Below are 18,983 nucleotides of genomic sequence, written 5' to 3'. Positions count from 1 at the left end.
AAATATCCTCCCCTACCTCTCCTTCCCACACAGAACCCTCACAATCAACTTCTTAGTATTATTAAGAATGAACTACACAAACAGCCTCTACCGTGGAATCCCAGAACGTCTAACTGAAAAACTCCACCTTATCCAAAATATTGAAGCAAGGATACTGCGCAGACTAAACAGAAGAGACCACATCACAAGAGCCCCGAGAAGCCTACACTGGGACCTACTAAAAACAATGCATTAACTTCAAAGCCCTCTGCATGGGCTACAAATAACTACACAGACAAGGAGTCAAATTCCTCCAAGTCAAAATCAACCGCTACCAACCAGGAAGAAATCTAAGATCGAGCAACAACCTCAAAATCCAAATGAAACACTGAAACACTACAAAAAAAGAGCATTCTGAGGAACCACATTGTCCCATGTAATAGGCAATCTATGGATCTCAATACCAAATGAAATAAGAATTACAGAAGATTACCTTACCTTCAGAAGACGACTGAAAACCTGGCTATTCAATTCACTGAGTCTAGCATATAAACAGGCACCTCCCGCAACCATCACCGCAAACCCAAGACAATCAAGAGACAGCATAGATCCTGGAACCTATAATAAAACAACCACACTGCCAACAACTAACCATTGACCACCCTGCTCCTCGCTCCTCTCCAGCATACCCCACGCATGCCTCACATGGCCCAAGAACAAACTGCCACAAACAAACAACCCGGACACTGGACGTTGCACCTCCGGACACAATAACCCCAGTGTGCACAATCCAAACATATTCAGAAAGCTGACACGCACAGACACCAGTTTCTCATGGTACTGCAAGCACCAACAGAAGAGCACTACCTCTATCCTATCCCTTTTTCTTCACTAACCTACCCAACCCACTTTCTTACAGAGTCACCTGAATTCGTGGAGACCATGCAAATGGTAGCAGTGTGCGGTATAAATCAATTTAACATAACATAACATTTTGGAGTGCATAGGACTCCATGAGGATTTTGGGCAGATTTACCACTAGCGGAATATTACTGTGCAGTAAATCCAATGATTTTGGGAGTTAAGTGGAGGATTTAACTTCAGCAATAAACTGGACGTGAATCTGTCACTTCACCCCTGAAAAACAGCATATTTACTGTGCGTTAATTCCACCAGCAGTAAATCCACCAAAATTATAATTTGGCAGTGCAGGAAAAGTGGTGGTAACAGAATAACTCTCACTTTTATCCCGGGCTGCCAAACTTGTAATGAGGCTCAATGACTTCATAATGGACTGAACCCCCTTTCTCCTTACAAAGGGGGATAATATAGTAATAGAATCTGCCTAATGTCTCTGAAGTAACATCAGACGGAAGTACGTCAAAGAAAGGTGGAACCAGCAGCAGGAACTTGCTCGCAAGCAGAGAAATATGGGGAGTACACGGAGGCAACTGTGATTGCTGCAGCTCCCATGTGCAGGGAGTTTGCACATAATTTCGAAAACAAACCCAAACCAATTCTTCCACAGTCAGGCCAGATTGTATTCATGCTCCTACGGTTTCCACAGAATGACAAATGTACATCTGATGTCATTTAACACATTTTCCTACCAACTAGAAGAATCAAAGTAGATCAACACAGGGACGACAAAGCTAGATGAAATATTACCCAAACTCCTTACTGTAGTTAACAATGTGGAAAATACATAAATACGCATCTTGCTTTTACTGCATGAAAATGTTTGTTTCCCTCCTCATGCCGTAAAATTAACTTCAGGGAAGGGTGGTGGGGCGTAACCATTTCTTGACGCACAAGTTAAATCGAACAATATTGCTACATGTTTGCTCTCTTCAAGTGCAAAACATGTGAAAATAGTATAATTATTTAAACAGTCCCTACCGTCTCGAGTTGAATTAAAATGTTGCCATTGTATCCACATCATTATTACTTTCCCCTTGGAATCTCCTCCTCCCTTACCCAAGTAATGATTTCTTTCTTCATTATCTTTCTACTGGTCATGAACAGAGTGCACATTAAACCATTTGGTGACACCTGCCCGCACCCTTATTGTCCAGACTGTAGCTTGCTCCCCCACATTTAAGATCATTAGTATGTTTCTAGTATTGTTTTTAATTCATGTTAAACAAAGCTTTGTTCATATGCATTTAAACACAGAAGGTACCCGTTTTATCGACTACACACATAGGGCCTGATTCACAAATATTTGCACTGGAAAAAATGAGATGACCGTAAGCATTTCAGATTTTCACCTGCTCCCTTATGCCCGATTCACACACCCTAACTCTGTGGAAAATCCGGAGATGCTTGGAACATCTTACCGATGCTCTGGAGCACATGTTTGTGGGCCACATTTGCAGGTGAGCATCTCTCTCCACATTTGCTCAAGTCTGGAGCTTTGTGAATGAGTTGTTAAGTCGCACGGGCAAATCAGTGACGCCCACAGGCATCGTCTCATTTGCATCATTGCAGCTGAGCATGTGTCCGAGGACTCCTGTGCACTCTTACTGCATTGTGAGACAGAATGTGCCTGATTCTTGGAACGTTTTCCTATGGGATTGCACCATTATAAAACACTTCCATGAATCAGGCCCAATGACTCTTTCCTTATTGTGCTTAATGATTATCTGTCTTTACACTGAGCACAAAGCTCATGAAGGTTTTTATTTAGAAACAGGTTTAATCCTTTTTGAGGTTGAAGAACTCACAGCACGTTTTGGGGCCTATACCGTCAAGTGATCTGTGAAAAGATCACACAAGTCATTTAATGAGTGTCACAATCTCATTTCAGCAGCAGTGTAGAGAGTGCACTTGCCAGTTTCTCCTCTGTGCTTGCTGAATACACCATATGCTAACCCACAGGCTATCCTGTCTTCAGTGAATAATGGAGTGATTCTTTTGGCTGAAGTATTTTTCCGCTCTGCTGTAGTTGTTTTTATTGTTGTGTCCTCAGAGATTTAGGATACCTTCTTTGTCCAATTTTGGTTTGGGGGGTCTTTGGATGTGACTTGATAATATTCCTCCTCTGAAGATATGCGCTCACTCTCAACATTTGTTATAGATACAGTGCTTCTGTATGCGCTCACTCTCAACATTTGTTATAGATACAGTGCTTCTGGATCCGGCAATTGCATAGATGCAATTGAGTGCTTTGCCATGACTGTGATTGTGAAGTGAATAGCCTGTATCCAAGGAACAACTTCAATACATTTTCTGATTCTTGTCAAGTTAAGAATACATTGCCTCTTCTGCTCCAGTGGCAATCTTTGGGAACCAGGCCCATAGTGCACGACGTGTCCTATCCTGTCAATACCTTGCATTTGGGACATTCTGCTTCTGAGACAAGGACCAGCTTATCTTCTTCGCCTGCCGCAGGTGTACATTAATATCTACTGCGTCTTTACTTCCTCGTTATAAAAGCTAGTACTACCAGGGAACTGAAGGGAGTGGAAGAACATCAGAAGGAGTTGGAGATGGAGACAGAGAAAACGATCTACAGTGTCACACTGCTGTAGCTGTGCTCAGCTCTATGAACATGGACAGTTCTCAGAAGGCCACATCCTAGCTCATCGCTGCAGAACAGGCACAGCACATGCACATCAGGCTACTTACCCGCAAGTAGAAATCTCCATTTTCATTTCCAGACTTGATTCGGAATGTGTTTATTGTGTTGGCGTAGATGTTTGTTGCTTGAATTTGGAATACATCAGATGGGACTGATCTGTCTGAGCGGATACTCATGTATTTATGTACAATTGTGTACGGAAGGTCTCTGCACAATGGATTCGACATGGCACAAACACAGCGGCTAAAACAATAGAAAAATAGATTTAAGTGAAATTTGCACAAGACATACCTCAGATACAATTCCATTGTTTTACGCAGTCTCATGTTATAAATGTATGGTTTGGCTTACTTCTCTGACATGAGGGAGTAAGGCTCCTGGCAAGGATTTCTTGGGTAGCAGCGGAATCCTCCATAATAATTCCAACACATTTCATCATCGCTACAGTCATTAACAGCATCACACTCATTTATATCTAATAAGAAACAAGTAAGCTATTAACTTCAACACTTTAAAACAGAAGACACCCAATCATTTCCTGTCTTACATGCATGCCCAAAGCAGTCCTTTAAGTCCTATTTTCATGTGCTATACATTCAATTTAGAAACATTCTGAGGCACTGTTCTGTAAAATAGTTGAACGTTTGTAACGAAAAAGGGGGAAGCCCCATTCTTTGGGCACTCTTACTCCCTTAGAAAAATCCACACAATAGCCATTGCATAAGAGTAGAATAACATACCAGAAAAGAACGTTTTCAGTGTCTTTTTGCAAGATTTACATTGAAGGGCAAATTAAAATTAATTTGAAAATGTGATTCCTTAGCATAGAGGTCTCTCCCTTTAAGTGTTTTCATCTTGAATTTGGGAAAGAACAGACTCAATTGCCTCAGTGAGTCATGACTCATGAGTTTTCTAAAAGGCGGGAAACAGGAAGCTGACACAACTAATGTTCACTGTCAGAACCTCAATCTGTACTTTGAGCAATGGAAATTGATCTGGAAGAGATAACCTGTTAAATATGGATACCGTTCACCTAGCAGGTGGTTGCCTTAGGAACACCCGACGAATCCCAGGATCTACAAAGAGAGTACACCAAGTACACTGCAATGGAATTGTCCAAACCGGTCATACCCAATGATCCAATTAGAGTATATTAAAGACACAAATATGAGTATCGCAGTAACAGAAAAAGCATGTGGTATCTTACATACCACTTGTTTTACAAATACCACCGACGAATTTCGTTTTCCTTGGGATATTTATGGCATGGGTACTTACAACATTTTGGATGGGGAGTATAGGGGTTATTTGACATATGCAAAACAGTGGGCTTGTTTCACAAATAATCTTTTAATGGGAAAATCTCATTGAAAACTGCTTTGTGAGTCAGGCTCTATGTATGCATCCCCTGCCCTTAATATCACATTCAATCCCAATGTATATTAAGGTGGTATTATAAAAAGGATGGTGGCAACAGCAAAAAGATGGCATTTTAAATACTTGTTATATTTAAAAAGCCACCTAATTATGAGGTTCGATTGCTTTGGATATTTACGACATGGGCTACATGAAAAGTACTACATGGGACAAAAAGATGAGATCTGGGTGGTATTTCAAATACCATCCGCATCACTAAGAGTTTGGTGGTATTTCAAAACTCGTTTACCTTTACTGCGTACAGTAACCATGCAGCACTGGACGGGCTCTCTTGATTCAGGCAGACCCTTCTGTCTTTCCCCCTGCTGCATGTGGTGTTACGTTACCGCATGAGCAGGTATCACATGCATGTAACCTTTTAGTGTGGAGAATATCCACAGAAAAGCAGGCAGTACTGGTAAGGTTTCCTTGAATGTTAACAAAGTCCGGCACTAGTGCCAAACTTGTAATGAGGCCTCATGTGTACCACCATATTCATAGTGAAGACGGTTATCCACCTGCAAGGGAAACTTTCTATGTTTTTTCAGGAGCTCAGGTAAATGGATTCTGTATTAAAGTCAGGCAGGCCTATTAGCCTCACTTTCACAAAATGAGTTGTGCATTGAACAGGCGCATTATTGGTTTCTACCTGGATGGGTCTGCCAGCCCATAGGATGAATTAATAAGGCACCTATCTGTACTAATCGTTGTGCATCAGTTTTAGCAACCCAACACCGAAAAATACACAGCAGAACAAATATGCATGTGAAGGATTAACGCAGCCTTCATGAAACTATCCGCTGCAGTGCCTTCTAGTTTTCGAATAGGAGAATTATTTAACATACAGATGACAACTGGCACCATGGATACTGGTAGCAACAAAGCTACTATGAAGGGAAACTATTGAAGTGTGATCCATACATAGACATATTATAGGGTTATCCTGTATGGTATAGACACAGTATAGAAGTGGGTGCAAGCAGGTGGTTTTCTAAATTAGAGGGATGCATTTGGCGTAACCTCTTTTAATCATCACAGGAGCTAGAAGTTGAGGACTTTAGAATTGATTCATTGATTCATTGGTTAGAATTCATGAAAAAGTTTACACAACATTTTAAAATTACAAACGTTTTGGAAAACTCTTTATTTGAAATGTTAAGCAAAGCAGTTTTGAGAGGCCCAAATAAAGTACATTACATATTTAACAGGAGCAGAATAACAGTACAGTAAATCTGTTCATTTTTTGAAGTAAAGCAGAGGATTTACATCCAGCAAACACGAGGTGAATACACCAATTTTCCTCTGAAACTTGGAGGATTTACCGCACTGTAATTCCACCAGATGTAAATCTGATAAACATTATAATTTGGTGGTGTGAGAAAAGTGTCAGTAACGGAATTACAGCCACTTTTTTCCCACACCACCAAACTTGTAATGGGGCCTATTCTTACGAAATTGCAGTTTTTATTAAAAAAAAGGTAAATTAGAAACATTGAAACATCTACTATCTGAATGAATTGCTCTGAGTTAAATTCTTTAAAACCTTTTGTAAAATTTGTATTGAAGAACAGCCAACCAAGAGTGGACATCTTTTGGACATGCATTATGAATGATAAACACATTTCTTTATAACTTGCTACCATAATGTTCTGTAATTAAAGTGGATTTTTTTTAAAATTGTATATGTAGCTAAATATAGTATTAGCTTTTCGGTAAACCATAATACTGGTTCTTTTTTAAAAAAACGAATACATTTAAGTAGTACCTTCTGTGTATCCCTGGGTATCAAAACCATGCTCCGCTAAACACGTGCATTCATAGGATGGGTGTAACCCTAAAACAATTTTTTTTGTGTTTTAGTAGCTACTGAAAAACATTATTTAAAGGAGACAAAAATAGTATGAAAAAAGAAGCTTATTTCTGACACTAACCCTACAAAAGTTCATTTTTCTACCGATGCAATCATCTTAATGTGATTATTACTGTTTACATTGATAGTATGCACTGATGATGAATGTGGATGTCCATTATTTAATCTGGATCTCAAAAGGCTTTATGTTGAGTTTGACTAAGGGTTGATCACAATTCTAAATACCTCTGTTTCTCTGTGGATTAGCAGACTAACCCAGAACAAGTTATTGTTCCCAAGAATTAAAACTACAACCAGGCAGAAACACCTATGTTTTACTTAAACCTAAAATAAGCTTTGACATGTTTTACTGTGGAGATGTTAAGTAAGAGAAAGAACAGTGTTAGGTGTGCCTGGTTATCTACTAATAGTCTTTGTTTTGTCACGAGAATCTGAAGATTTTAAATCACTGCATCCCTTCACAAGCAAAGTGTATGTGATGTGTTTATCCACTCTACTAACCAGATGCATCATTCTATCGTCCTTCCATCCACCAGTAGGGTTAGATGTTGCCATTATACAGTCTGACGACCCCCGATATGCATGTACCAGCAGTCCATATTAAAATCCTGCCTGGCCTGTATCTGACTGCATTCTCTCTTCCTTCCATCAACAGGTAGCTTTGAACCCCCATACTCATAGGGGTGCCTTTGTGAAGGCCCCCAATATGCATGCACTGGCATCCCCTTTCTTTTAAAACCAGGCCTCAGCTCTAGCTGACTGCATTCTCTCTTCTGTTGATCCACAGGTAGGGCTTCGATTTTATCCCCCTTCTTTCTATAGTGGTGCCATTTTGAAGTCTGATGCCCCTTTAGCAGCCTTCTCTCCTGCTCCTTCCAGCATTCTGTGATTCTGCTTCAATCACTTTCACCAGGAAAAGAGGACTGGTTTCCTGTTTCCAGTTTGTATTTGTTTCCTGTAGAACTACTTCTGGGTTATTTTGGGAGTATAAGCAATTTCCTCTGGGAGCCCATTCACAAAGCTGTGGAGAACAAATGGAGCACTGAGCTACGGGTTGGTGCTAATATCTTTCATTGTTTCATTCTTGGTCCCCAGTTATCGCCTGTTTGCCACTGGATGCCACAAACAAGACACAAGCAAAGCACACAAACAACATTCAAATCTCTAAGTCCAACAAAGTACAGCTAACTACATTCACCTGCATGCTGCTCCTCTGCCACTCTGCACCTGCTAACACAGACCCATGAAATGAATGAGCTCATTAGCACACACTCCCTAGACATCCACTTTCTAAAAGAGACATGGCTCAACTCCCACTACTCACCTATTATCCCTGACATGCGACCCCCAACACTATCTCATCCACCACTGAGAATGCACACACAAACAAGGTTGTGGCATTGCTATTATATATACTCAGTCACACTTAGTAACCACACCCCATCCACTTCCTTTGAATAACTGTCTCTCACTTGCTTCCCTCCTTGACACACACAACCCACTTTTATCCACTGCATTTACCACACCACAACACACAATCCCAACTTGCACACTGACTAGGCTGACTTCACAAGTAACAACCTCAGCTCACCCTGCATCAATATCTACCTTAGTGACTTCAACCCTTTTAGTGCCCATCCAGACAGCAATCACATACTAAAGAGTATCCACTTACCCGCTATGACCTCACACAACTAATCAATAACCTCACACACAGAGCAAGTAATTCCCCGGACCTTTTAAATTCAAGCAAAAATCATGTCTCCATGAAAGTCAAGTCTGAGCATTGTGGATCACTTTGCAATCCCCTTCATACTCACTCTTCCACACAAGATCCCCCCACCTACCACACATCTCCCTCAACCTCTGCCACATTAAACACACAGTGTTAGTACCACTCATACCACCCCCTCGAATTCCACACGCAGATCCTCCATTCTCAACACCAATTACAACATCATCATCACACAGGCACTAGACAAAATTGCCCCCCCTTGTCACAACACAGCACAACTACCACCATAAACCATGGTTCAATAGTTCCATCCTCTCTATCAAGCAGGAAGCCAGACACTTTGAAAGAGTCTGGCTAAAGAACCCATGCCCCACAACCAGGACAGCCCTCATACACTACCACAGCAAATACAAAACAGTCATACACAATGCCAAAGCCACCTACCGACTACAAGATCTGTAATCTGCACCAATCATACACAGAACCTATTCAAATCAATTTCCATAGCACCATGCATACCTTACACACCCCAATCCACTTCAGTATGCAACTCCCTCATGGACTACTTCAACTAAAAATTACACAATAGACAATCCCTCCCTTCTGTTCTCCCACTCCCACCCCTGCTCCCAAACATTCAAACACATGGGACACCTTCCATCATATCACCAGACCATCTCATTGCCGTTGCTGCTAAAACCAAACTTGCACACTTCATGGCTGACGCATGCCCCCCTCAAGCCATATCCAATTGGATCACCAGTCTCGCTCTGCACTGGCTTAACATCATCAACTCCTGTCTCTAGCTTGGAACCATCCCCTCTGAACTCACAACTGGAATAAATCACTGCTTTCCAAAAATAAAACCCACACCTCAAGCTCACAATCCCCAAAAACTAACAGCCTATTACTAGCCCGTCATATTTCAACAGAGTCATGGGATGTTTCTTCACTAACCAACTGCAACAACACATCACCACAAACAACCTCCTCAACCCTTTCCAATCTGACTTTTGACCCAGACACAACATTGAAACCACTACACTTCACATCCTCGATGACCTCTACAACATCACAAAGGACACACAGCACTACTTGTACTCCTCGGCCTCTCTGCGGCCTTCAATACCATCAACCACACCATTGCACTGCTCTCAACTGCTTCACCTCCTTCCTCACTGACAGAACAGACTTTGTCTCCACAACCCCCTATTGTTCAGACTATACCCTGGTCAAGGACGGTGTCCGACAAGAATCCTCCCTGTCTCCACTGTTCCTCAACCTATATGTAGAATCCCTTGGACAGAACCTTATCAATCCATCACCACCACAGGCACCAGATAAGCCAGCCTGCATCTTCTACACAATCCACTCTGCAAACTAACATGCACACACAAACAAGCATTCACCCAGTGGGCACCCAAAGCATGGAACCCCTTGCCTATTCAGATCATCAAAGCACCCTCCATCACCACTTTCCGAAAGAGCCTCAAAACATACCTGTTTTCCCAACGATCAACCAGCCCTCCTCCATTGCTGCCATTTGTTTATCTTAATCTTCCCATCCTACACTGAAAACATTTTGTAACCTATATTTCACCTCCCACCTTTTCAACCTTTGAAGCATGCAAGGCACCCTGAGGCCCTCTGGGTAGGGCCAGGGGTGAGCAAAAAGTCGAATAAAATAATAATAAAATAATACAATAATGGGCTTGCTGGCTTGTTATTATGAACGCCCCATAAACACATTACTAGATTCTACAAGTAGAGGACCAGAAGTGTCGTTATCTGACTCAGACCACCTGACCATATTTGGACAGAAAATCATTTTAAATTAATAAATGATATCAATTGTCTCAACTGATTAGATTCTGTTTTTGAGCATTAGAGTCGGAGCTTGCTATAGCCTGTTGGATTTACTACGGGCAGACTTGGGAAACGCCTGATAATTGCTATGGTCTGCCAGCATTTGCATCTATAGACTCAGATGCACATTGCCCTTTGAGCTTACGTGGCCCTCAGACTCGTTACACTTTACATTTTACAGACATTAAGAAATATTATAACTCCCTTGGCACATGGTCTGTTAACACATAGGGGCTCATTTTAAAGAAAAACGTAAATTGCCCAGAGGAGACAGCTTATGTTTGCACTTACATGCAAACAGGTCGCCTCTGGGCAATTGTCATCATTTGCACTGCAAAGTGCAAATGAGCAGTGTAAAGAAGTGGTGTACGCCTCTCTACACTTCTCTATTTGCTCTCCGCAGTGTAAATAGAGTAAATGCTGCCTGCCATGAGTACATGGCAGGCAGCATTTACAATGATTTCCTCAGGAAACTGTCTGTTTTGTTCCTGCTGCAAAAGCAGGCAGTTTCCCTGGGAAATGATTGTTTTGACGTAGCAGGAAAAGGCATAAACCAAGTTGTTTTTAAAGGTGGATGGCAAATGGGAGGGGACACGTAACTCCTGTTACTCCTCTGCCTTCCACCTTCAAAAATTCAAAGAAAATCTCCTGGATCATGATAAGATATGATAGGTTATTTTGAATGCGCTTAACACCCAGAGGTTTCTAAGCGCAAACCCGGGGATCAAACATGTGTTGCTCCGTGTTGCCTTGCTTCCTTCCAGGGCGAGCACGTTGCCCTTGAGCTATCCTCCCGAGTATGAATGGAGGTGTCAAGACAGACATGACTGTGTTATGTCTGTCTTTAGCCCCTCCATTTACGATTCGGGGGCATTGAAAATGAGCTACATGGTCTTATCAGTCTGGAAATATGTCGTTCGTCTTTTTTTCACACAGGCATTAAGAAGGCTGATGAGCTTATTTATTCCAAGTTGTAAATTTATTTGGTATCTACAAAGAAACAGACTTACGGCTTGTGTTCACTTTGAGTAATTTGAAGCAAAAAGCTGCTGAGTGCTTAAAAGAAAAACTTTAAAAACGGATATGCTTTAAGCTGTTGCACCCAGCGTTTAGAATTGCGTTTAACTGCAGGAACACATAATACAAAAATACTGAATACGTATATGCGAAGGAAGGCACGTTCACTTTCAGAAAATATCAGTTTAGAATAGGTTAAAGCACGTTTTTACATGCTAGAACTATTTTTATGTTTCTACTCGTCCTAGAGAAGCAAACATTGAGTGGTTGAAAACAGCTCATCATGCTAATTCAATGTAATTATTTTTCAGTTTCTGAAGTATTTAAATCGTCTGTTTATTAAGCATCAGACATATTTCAGCAAAATTGTCCTCTTGATGATATCACTACGCAAGAGTATAGACAGTTTGGACATGTGACACTCCCAAAGAAAAGGAGAGCTCTGATACGTTAAATGTAAAACCATGCCCATCGTGTAGCTTCACAGAAATTAACCAATTAGAGATGAGGGAGCCTTGTAATATTGTCCAAGATGACTGACCTATCCCAATATCGGACCAATAGAAATCACCCAACTTCATAGAGATCCTAAATGAACGTATAGTTTGCATTCTTATAGAATACACGTTATAGTGTCACAGATTGCAAATTCATTAATCCATTTCTCACGTCACTGCGGAAGCAAAGGATCAAATCAGATTTATAAAGTCAGAGTAATCCACACATTTCACAGATTAATGGTGTTTTTGTTTGCATGGGTGTCCTGGAATGCATTAATTTAAACAGAAGTACTTAGCGAGCATTATTTAGCATAGTATATAGAGGGGCTGAACAAGGGGTCCCATCCGCTCTTTCTTTTACCTGGAGAAATAAAGTGTTATTTTATAATCGACGTGTTATTTGTTCTAAATCCCAAAGCATTACAACAAGTTAGTACCCCAGCACGATAGTGAGTGATTTGCAATTTGTTTTGTAACTTTGACATTTCACAAACACCTAGTTTTATAAACTTAAAAATCATTAATCTTTACAATATTTTGAATGTGAATATATTGTAAATGCTATGGTCATCATTTCATTTGCTGTTTTAAACGAGTGAATATATTTAATCAATGTATTATTCAATTGTTCATTAATAGGCAGGTGTTTCTTTTGACTAAATGATTCCAATTTAATGTTGCATTACCCATTGCATTTTTTTTTACAAATATAAAGCCAGGTAGACAGCTACTCAATTAAGGTGTTACTACAGTATATTATGTACTTTTAATGAGTGCTTATCCCAAGCTATGTGACAGCAAAATAGGGTTTGTTTTAAAAGTGCAGTGCCAAACATGTTTGTTAATGTGTATTGGCACACTGCTTTTGTTTGGCATACTTGCTAAGAATGTCCTAACAGCAATCGAATGGGAGGCTAGGTCCATGACAACCAATGGAAGCTGGCATCCTATGATTTTTAGTGTTCACAGAAAAAAAGAGAATGTTATTTTTCATGGTAAACTCAAAATCATTGCAAATAAATCTTATAACCGGTAGCAGAACTGAAGCTTCCTTGAAATTGGAGGCTGGGTTGAACACAAAATAAGCTATACCCTCCCAAAAGATGGATATAGTAATGCAACTTGAAGTGTAGTCATTGCCAATCACAAAATAGCTGCTAAAATATATTAGGCCTCATCACGAGTCTGGTGGTAACCCTTAAATCCGGCGGTAGCGCTAGTACTGCCGCATTTAAGGGTCCGCCAGATCATGGCCTTGCGTTAAATTTGGTGATTTTTGGTGCTATTACCACCGGCGGTAAATCTGCCGGCGGTAAGAGCGCGAATTTTCCCCATTGGGCCCAATGGGGAATGAGGAATTCCCGAATGGGTCAAATGGGCACTAACTGTTCCGCCAAACCTGTGATCCGGCACTAATAGCACCGGGGGTTTGGCGGTAGGGGGAATAGCGCCGGCGGTAATAGCGCTGGCGTTACCGCCCAACTCGCGATGAGGCCTATTGTGTGGAGCCAGGAATGAGACTCGGACACAGGGGAGTCATGGTTTTGGTCAAATCATTTTATTAACATAAAAGGGGTGGGGAAATGCCTCTCTGTCACTGCTGTAAGAGTTGTTTCCCTATCTAAAAATAAAACTAAAGGTCTGTCAATGCCAGAATGCCCAAAGCAAAACCATCCCATTTCCAAAGTACTATTATGGCCTTCACATTCTAACAAAATTTACTAAGGTGAAAAGGGTAATGTCTTTGGCCTTCAGTGATTTATAAATGCGTAACTCCAACACAAACGTTCAAGAAAGATAGAGTTCTTGCTCCAGAGGGTTGTTCCCTTCCCCTGGATTTCTCTTCACCCTGTTTTATATTCAAGAATATCAGTTCCTTGAGCCTCTTTTGATCAACAACACAACTGGTACACAAAACAACTTGACTCTTGATCTTGTTAGGATCCCTGGGGGAACCCTCCTGCCAGGTTTTCTCCCTTCTTTTATATATTTCCGCATCCTTTTCCTAGTCCTGATGTGCTCTTCTGAGGATTTCTTGGCGAAATATATTTTACACACTGTTCAGCTTGACCATGCCTGGTATACTTTCCTGCCAGTACTTTCTCATATGAACATACACATAACTTGCATCTGCCTGGTATACTCTCCTGTTGGGGATTTTCATATATGATCACACTTGCAACTTGTGTCTGACAGGTATACTCGCTTGCCAGGTCTTTTCTTATATATGTATTTCCTTTACACCTTTAGTTTGCCTGGTATACCTGTCAGGGCTTCTCTCATGTGTGTTCTGCGCATACGTCCAAACTTGATAGACTCTTATATTTGCTTTATCTTGAACCGTATCTGCCTGGTATACTATCCTGGCAGGGTTTTTCTCATATGTGTAATGCATACACTCACAAGCTTGAAAGTCTCTTACAAGGGTTCCGTTCTCCCCTTAAAGCAATGCTCACTTGCTCGTTCTCTTTCATGTACTTCATTAATAATTATTTGGGTTTGGCATGGCTGGCAATATGTCCCAGTGTCCCGCTTCCCTTGGGTGGACTCACCGGCTCTTGCTGGCATATTCTTTTTCTCCCACGGCAAGCCAGGGGCAGTCGTTCAACATTCCCTTCCTTCTCACCGCCCCTGCTTCTCGGCTTTTCTGCCTCGCGTGGTTACTACTGGGCTCTTCTGCGTTGTTTCAGGCTTCGGTAAGGTGGAGGCTTCCTTCCAACACCTGCCAATGCCCAGAAGCCTTCCATCTGCTTCTGGCATTCCCACAGCAGATTGTTTCCCGCAGTAAGCTTCCCTTCTCCTTGTTGTCCAGCGGGTTGGCTCCACGGAGCACTTTTCAGCCCACACTGTCTTTGGGTCAATACCGAGAGGAACACCGTTCTCTCGCCAGCAGGACAACTCTCTCAGCTGCTTTACCTGTTTAAATTTCCCAGCTGCAGGTATGCGCTCGCAACAACTAGAGCACAGCTTGTGTTGTTGGCCTCTATTGATCTGCATAACTCTGCCCATCCTCCTCGTCACAGCATTCTCGTATTTATGGGAATGAAAGTCCATTCTTAACAACTTGCATGTAAAATCTGGGTATTTTCAGTGATCTTTAAGGGCGTGTCAGTTCTGGATGACTTGTAGGTAGAGTCTGAGAAGGTGTTTTCATGAGTACCCTTCCTAGGTGGCTGTGGGGAGGTATGACTATATGGCATTAAGGCATTGGGCATGGATGGGGTATCCTCAAAAGCAAAAGGGGGATAACATGGCTTGTCTGATGATGTCATAAACTCTCCTGGAGGCTGTCTCACCCCGTGTGATTCTCCCTTAGGGTCAGGATCAGGTACTGACTGCTGTCCCCTGGCCACAGGGGGAGAGATCACAACCGGGAAACGAGTGATGACACCATACGATTAATTACAATTTTGTCTGCTTATTTTAGCCTTCCACTCATTAGTTGAGCAGATGAAAGGAAAATCTGCTGAAAACTGTTTTCCCTTTAGGCTGGCCTGCAAAATGCTGGTTCAGCTGCACCTGGGCATGCTTTGTACCTAGTGAGAATCTGACACAAAAATGGGCAGGGCTGGGTCATGTGCATTTCAAAGGAACCTGTTAAGCAGAGGTAGGTTGGGCTTAGAAGAGCCAATTATGAAAGAGGCTCATTAATCTGTAGCAGACAAGGAGAGAAGGCAAGTGCCCCAAAGAAGAAGCATTCCATCATTTTGGAAAACAGACGTCAATTCCTTTTACCCAACATGACTTTCTGCAAGCTTAGCACTCTAGGCCTGTCACCAGAAGAAAGAGAACACTTGTAATAATTGTGGTTTGCTACTGACAGTGGGATTGTAAATGGAGTGATTGCCTTTTGGAATTTAGCTGGTAAAGGAGTAAGCACCACTCAATCTGTGGAATCTTAATGGAATAGGGAGTTCAAAGACCTCTTCCTCAGCTGCTTCTGGGGAATAGAGAGGCTGCCTGTTGTACGAACCGAAACCTTTAGTGCTGCCAAGTGCTGCTATCCAGAGAGCCGAATTCAGCTTTCGTGGTGAGCCTCCTTTGAGGCAAGACTTTGGATTCTTCCCTGGCCTGAGATTAGCAGTTAAGGGATTCGATTCTTTAAACTGTTTGGCACTTCCCGCAACTGCCTGTCTTCTGAGCCCTAGCCACCTTCTACACCAAGAAGCATTGTACAAATATTCTTCATCTGCTGCTAGGAGAAGCAGATTAAGCCTGCTTGATGTTATTGAAGCTGCGCCATAGAATGAGGTAGAGAACTCATTGCTCCATTCCATGGCATTCTAGGTACCTTGTTAACCTGGCCTTTTACTTTAGGCCCCAAGTTCTGGCTGAAACCCACTTTTCCTACCCTACATAAAGACATTTTTAAAGTAACCATTTTAATTGTGTGCGTTCACTGTTTTATTCATCCTTATCAGCACATTTTACCTTCTGTATTATAATGTACTTTCCTTGCAGGGGGTTGTTTATATGAGCTCTCTGTGTTTAAGTAAAATGAATATGTTTATATAGCAATGCTTGGACATTTCTTGTATTTGGTACTTACTGTACTATTGATGTCTGTATGCTTTTGCTGCTGACTCACATCTTTAAAGAGTATAGCCTATTCACAGCCCATGTTACGAAAGTAGAGGTGAATGAGGTATACAATTACTTCTATAGCTGTTTTACCTTCATGACTTAGACACCACTAAGTCGAGTTGTGGTCTGGGTTCAGACATAGCTCAGAGCAGCCTTTTCTCTCCCTTGTACTTCTCTGTCCAGTTTCGAGGTTGGTCACAGCAGTCCTAAGTGTTTTTATGATCTTATAGCAGAGAGATATAGACACAACCTGTCAGCCAAGGAAGGCTAATCTAAGAACCTAACTCATCGAATCAGATGTTGAAAAGTGGTGGAGAATTGCCACTCACGGGTGCAGCATCATTTAATCAGGTGGCAGCTAGTTGATGTCACGTTTAATCATCACAAGTGGTTAGTCACTGGCACTCCATGGGTGGAAATACAACTATCACCCAAAAAAATGTCAATTTGAATCCAAAATTGTGCTTATGTCACTAATATATCCACACACACCCAGAAAGACTACGTTTTCCCTATTAATCTAGCTCCTGCCATAAAACGTGATGATATGCCTCCTATCTAAAAGGGATATCCAAGTTATCTGAATGCTTATTTATATCTGACCCAGACGCTAAAGTTAAAAAGTTTCCAAATCATACTGATTATATATTCAGGGGCGATATTGCCACTTTAATCTTCCCTTGGCTGAGTGTGAATCTTCTGCAAAATCCTATTTATGACAAGATTGCAAAACAGTGAGCATCCTACTGATTAAATGTTATCTCAAACACTCGGGTCGACCGATTTCTGCAGCTTTGTCAGTGCTTTGCATACTGTGGGACCTTTGAACGTTCCATGGGTTATTGCTGGTTGGGGGTGATATCTAGCAGTTTGGTAGTTACTACAGGTATACCAAACTCTCCTGCTCTTTCGTGTAATTCTGGAATATTTAATGAGAGAAAAAAGGAAATGATAAAACGTCTTAGTTCTATATTAGTCTTCACGAATATATGAAAAGTATGGACAATAGTAGACTTGCAAACACCAAATTACCTGACTTATTGTTACAGAATTCTGACACTCTTAGCAATTGCATCCTCTTAGACAACCTTGTCCTAGGAGCTTCTGTGTCCCATTTCTTGCAGTTTGCCTATGCTTTCCATTAAGGCCTCCTTGTTGAAAGAGACAGGGGTAGAGGTGCAAGAAGCAGATTCTGCTGCATCAGGCTGAGAGAAAGGAAGCTATGCAGTCGCCTTGTCTCCTTTTTCTTTCCTTGTGTTGCTTTGAGCATTTCCGGTCCTCCAGCAATCGATGGACCCATTAACGGGTTTCCTGATCTTTCTGGCAATTTGCAGACTGATTTGGTGTTAACATCAGGCACTAGTGTGACCTGGTGATGACACAGCCCAGTTCCCAACCTGTGAGAAATTGCAGGCACCCAGGGCTATGAGCCCTTGCTCTTCCAAATCCAAGAGAAACTGTCCAGAAGTGAGGGCAACGGGAAAACTGGCAACCAGTCACAGGCCTTACATCTGTTCACCACTGCCATGGGTAATCACACTTTCACTCTAGCCCACCTTAGTTCCAGAGAAAGGGAAAGGGAGTGTTGCTGATCGGATCTCACCTCAGTGTAAGCCTCCATTTATCCTACTCAGAGCAAAACATCCACAAAAAGCATGAGCAAATGCAGTATTTTGAGTTCCTAATTGATAGATACAAGGCAGAGACCCAGCCTTTGTGACCTTCTCACTGACCACATCAGCCTATTGAGTGACAGTCCGCGTTTGTAATATTTAAAAGTTGAAGACAAATGTAGCCCAATATGCAAAGGAGTCAAATCCTATTTCCCCCAGAGATAGCCAGACAGCCCTCGTGCCATAAAGGTTTCTCCATTCTTGGGTTACTCATGCCACCAGACCAGGTCGATAATGTTATGGGAGCCCCCTCCTATCACACTGCATGAAGCAATGTGTTCTGAAACGCATGTTAAAGGAAGGGAGAGAACCACCAGGTGGGTGCCCAGTGTTCACAAGGGGCTCAAAAGCTTGTCGTCTCACTGTGGGACATTGCTAAAAGTATTACAATTAAAAACGAAATCAACAGGTATTGACTTTGTTCTTTTATTACCCAAACAAGAACACTTTCTGTAACAAGGTTCAAGCAAAGTTTGGTGCAAGTTATGTTTTCCCATTATATGTCGTCCAAGCAGAAGACATCGTGGCCTAAACATATTTGCGCAATCTTGCATTAGCACAAACATGTCTAGGCAACTCGAATTGGATCAAACAAGCCCCCTCCATTTTGCATTCTCTGTTACAAGTCACATTTCCTATCAAATGGGAACCGCGCAAAATAGGCTGATTATCGGTTAGGAAAAGATACATTCATGATGTTAACATTTTTGCGGTCTCCAGCTTGTCCTTACAAATCTAGCTGGGTTATTGGTTTTGTGAG

General features: G+C 41.7%; 1 protein-coding gene across 2 annotated transcripts in view; it reads right to left on the bottom strand.

Annotated features, from left to right (window-relative positions):
- Positions 1–18,983, bottom strand: part of EFEMP1 (EGF containing fibulin extracellular matrix protein 1) — a 678,736-nt gene that overhangs the window by 27,685 nt on the left and 632,068 nt on the right. For both annotated transcript variants that reach the window (XM_069608055.1, XM_069608056.1), the window contains 2 exons: positions 3,914–4,037; positions 3,610–3,805 (listed from right to left, as the gene is read on the bottom strand). In XM_069608055.1, coding sequence (XP_069464156.1) covers positions 3,610–3,805; positions 3,914–4,037 — 320 coding nt within the window. The remainder of the gene's footprint in view (positions 1–3,609; positions 3,806–3,913; positions 4,038–18,983) is intronic.

Source organism: Ambystoma mexicanum, chromosome 4q (genome assembly GCF_040938575.1).
Source record: "Ambystoma mexicanum isolate Mex_15411 chromosome 4q, UKY_AmexF1_1, whole genome shotgun sequence".
NCBI classification, from domain to species: Eukaryota; Metazoa; Chordata; class Amphibia; order Caudata; family Ambystomatidae; genus Ambystoma; species Ambystoma mexicanum.
This window is presented reverse-complemented; position numbering and strand designations above follow the sequence as displayed.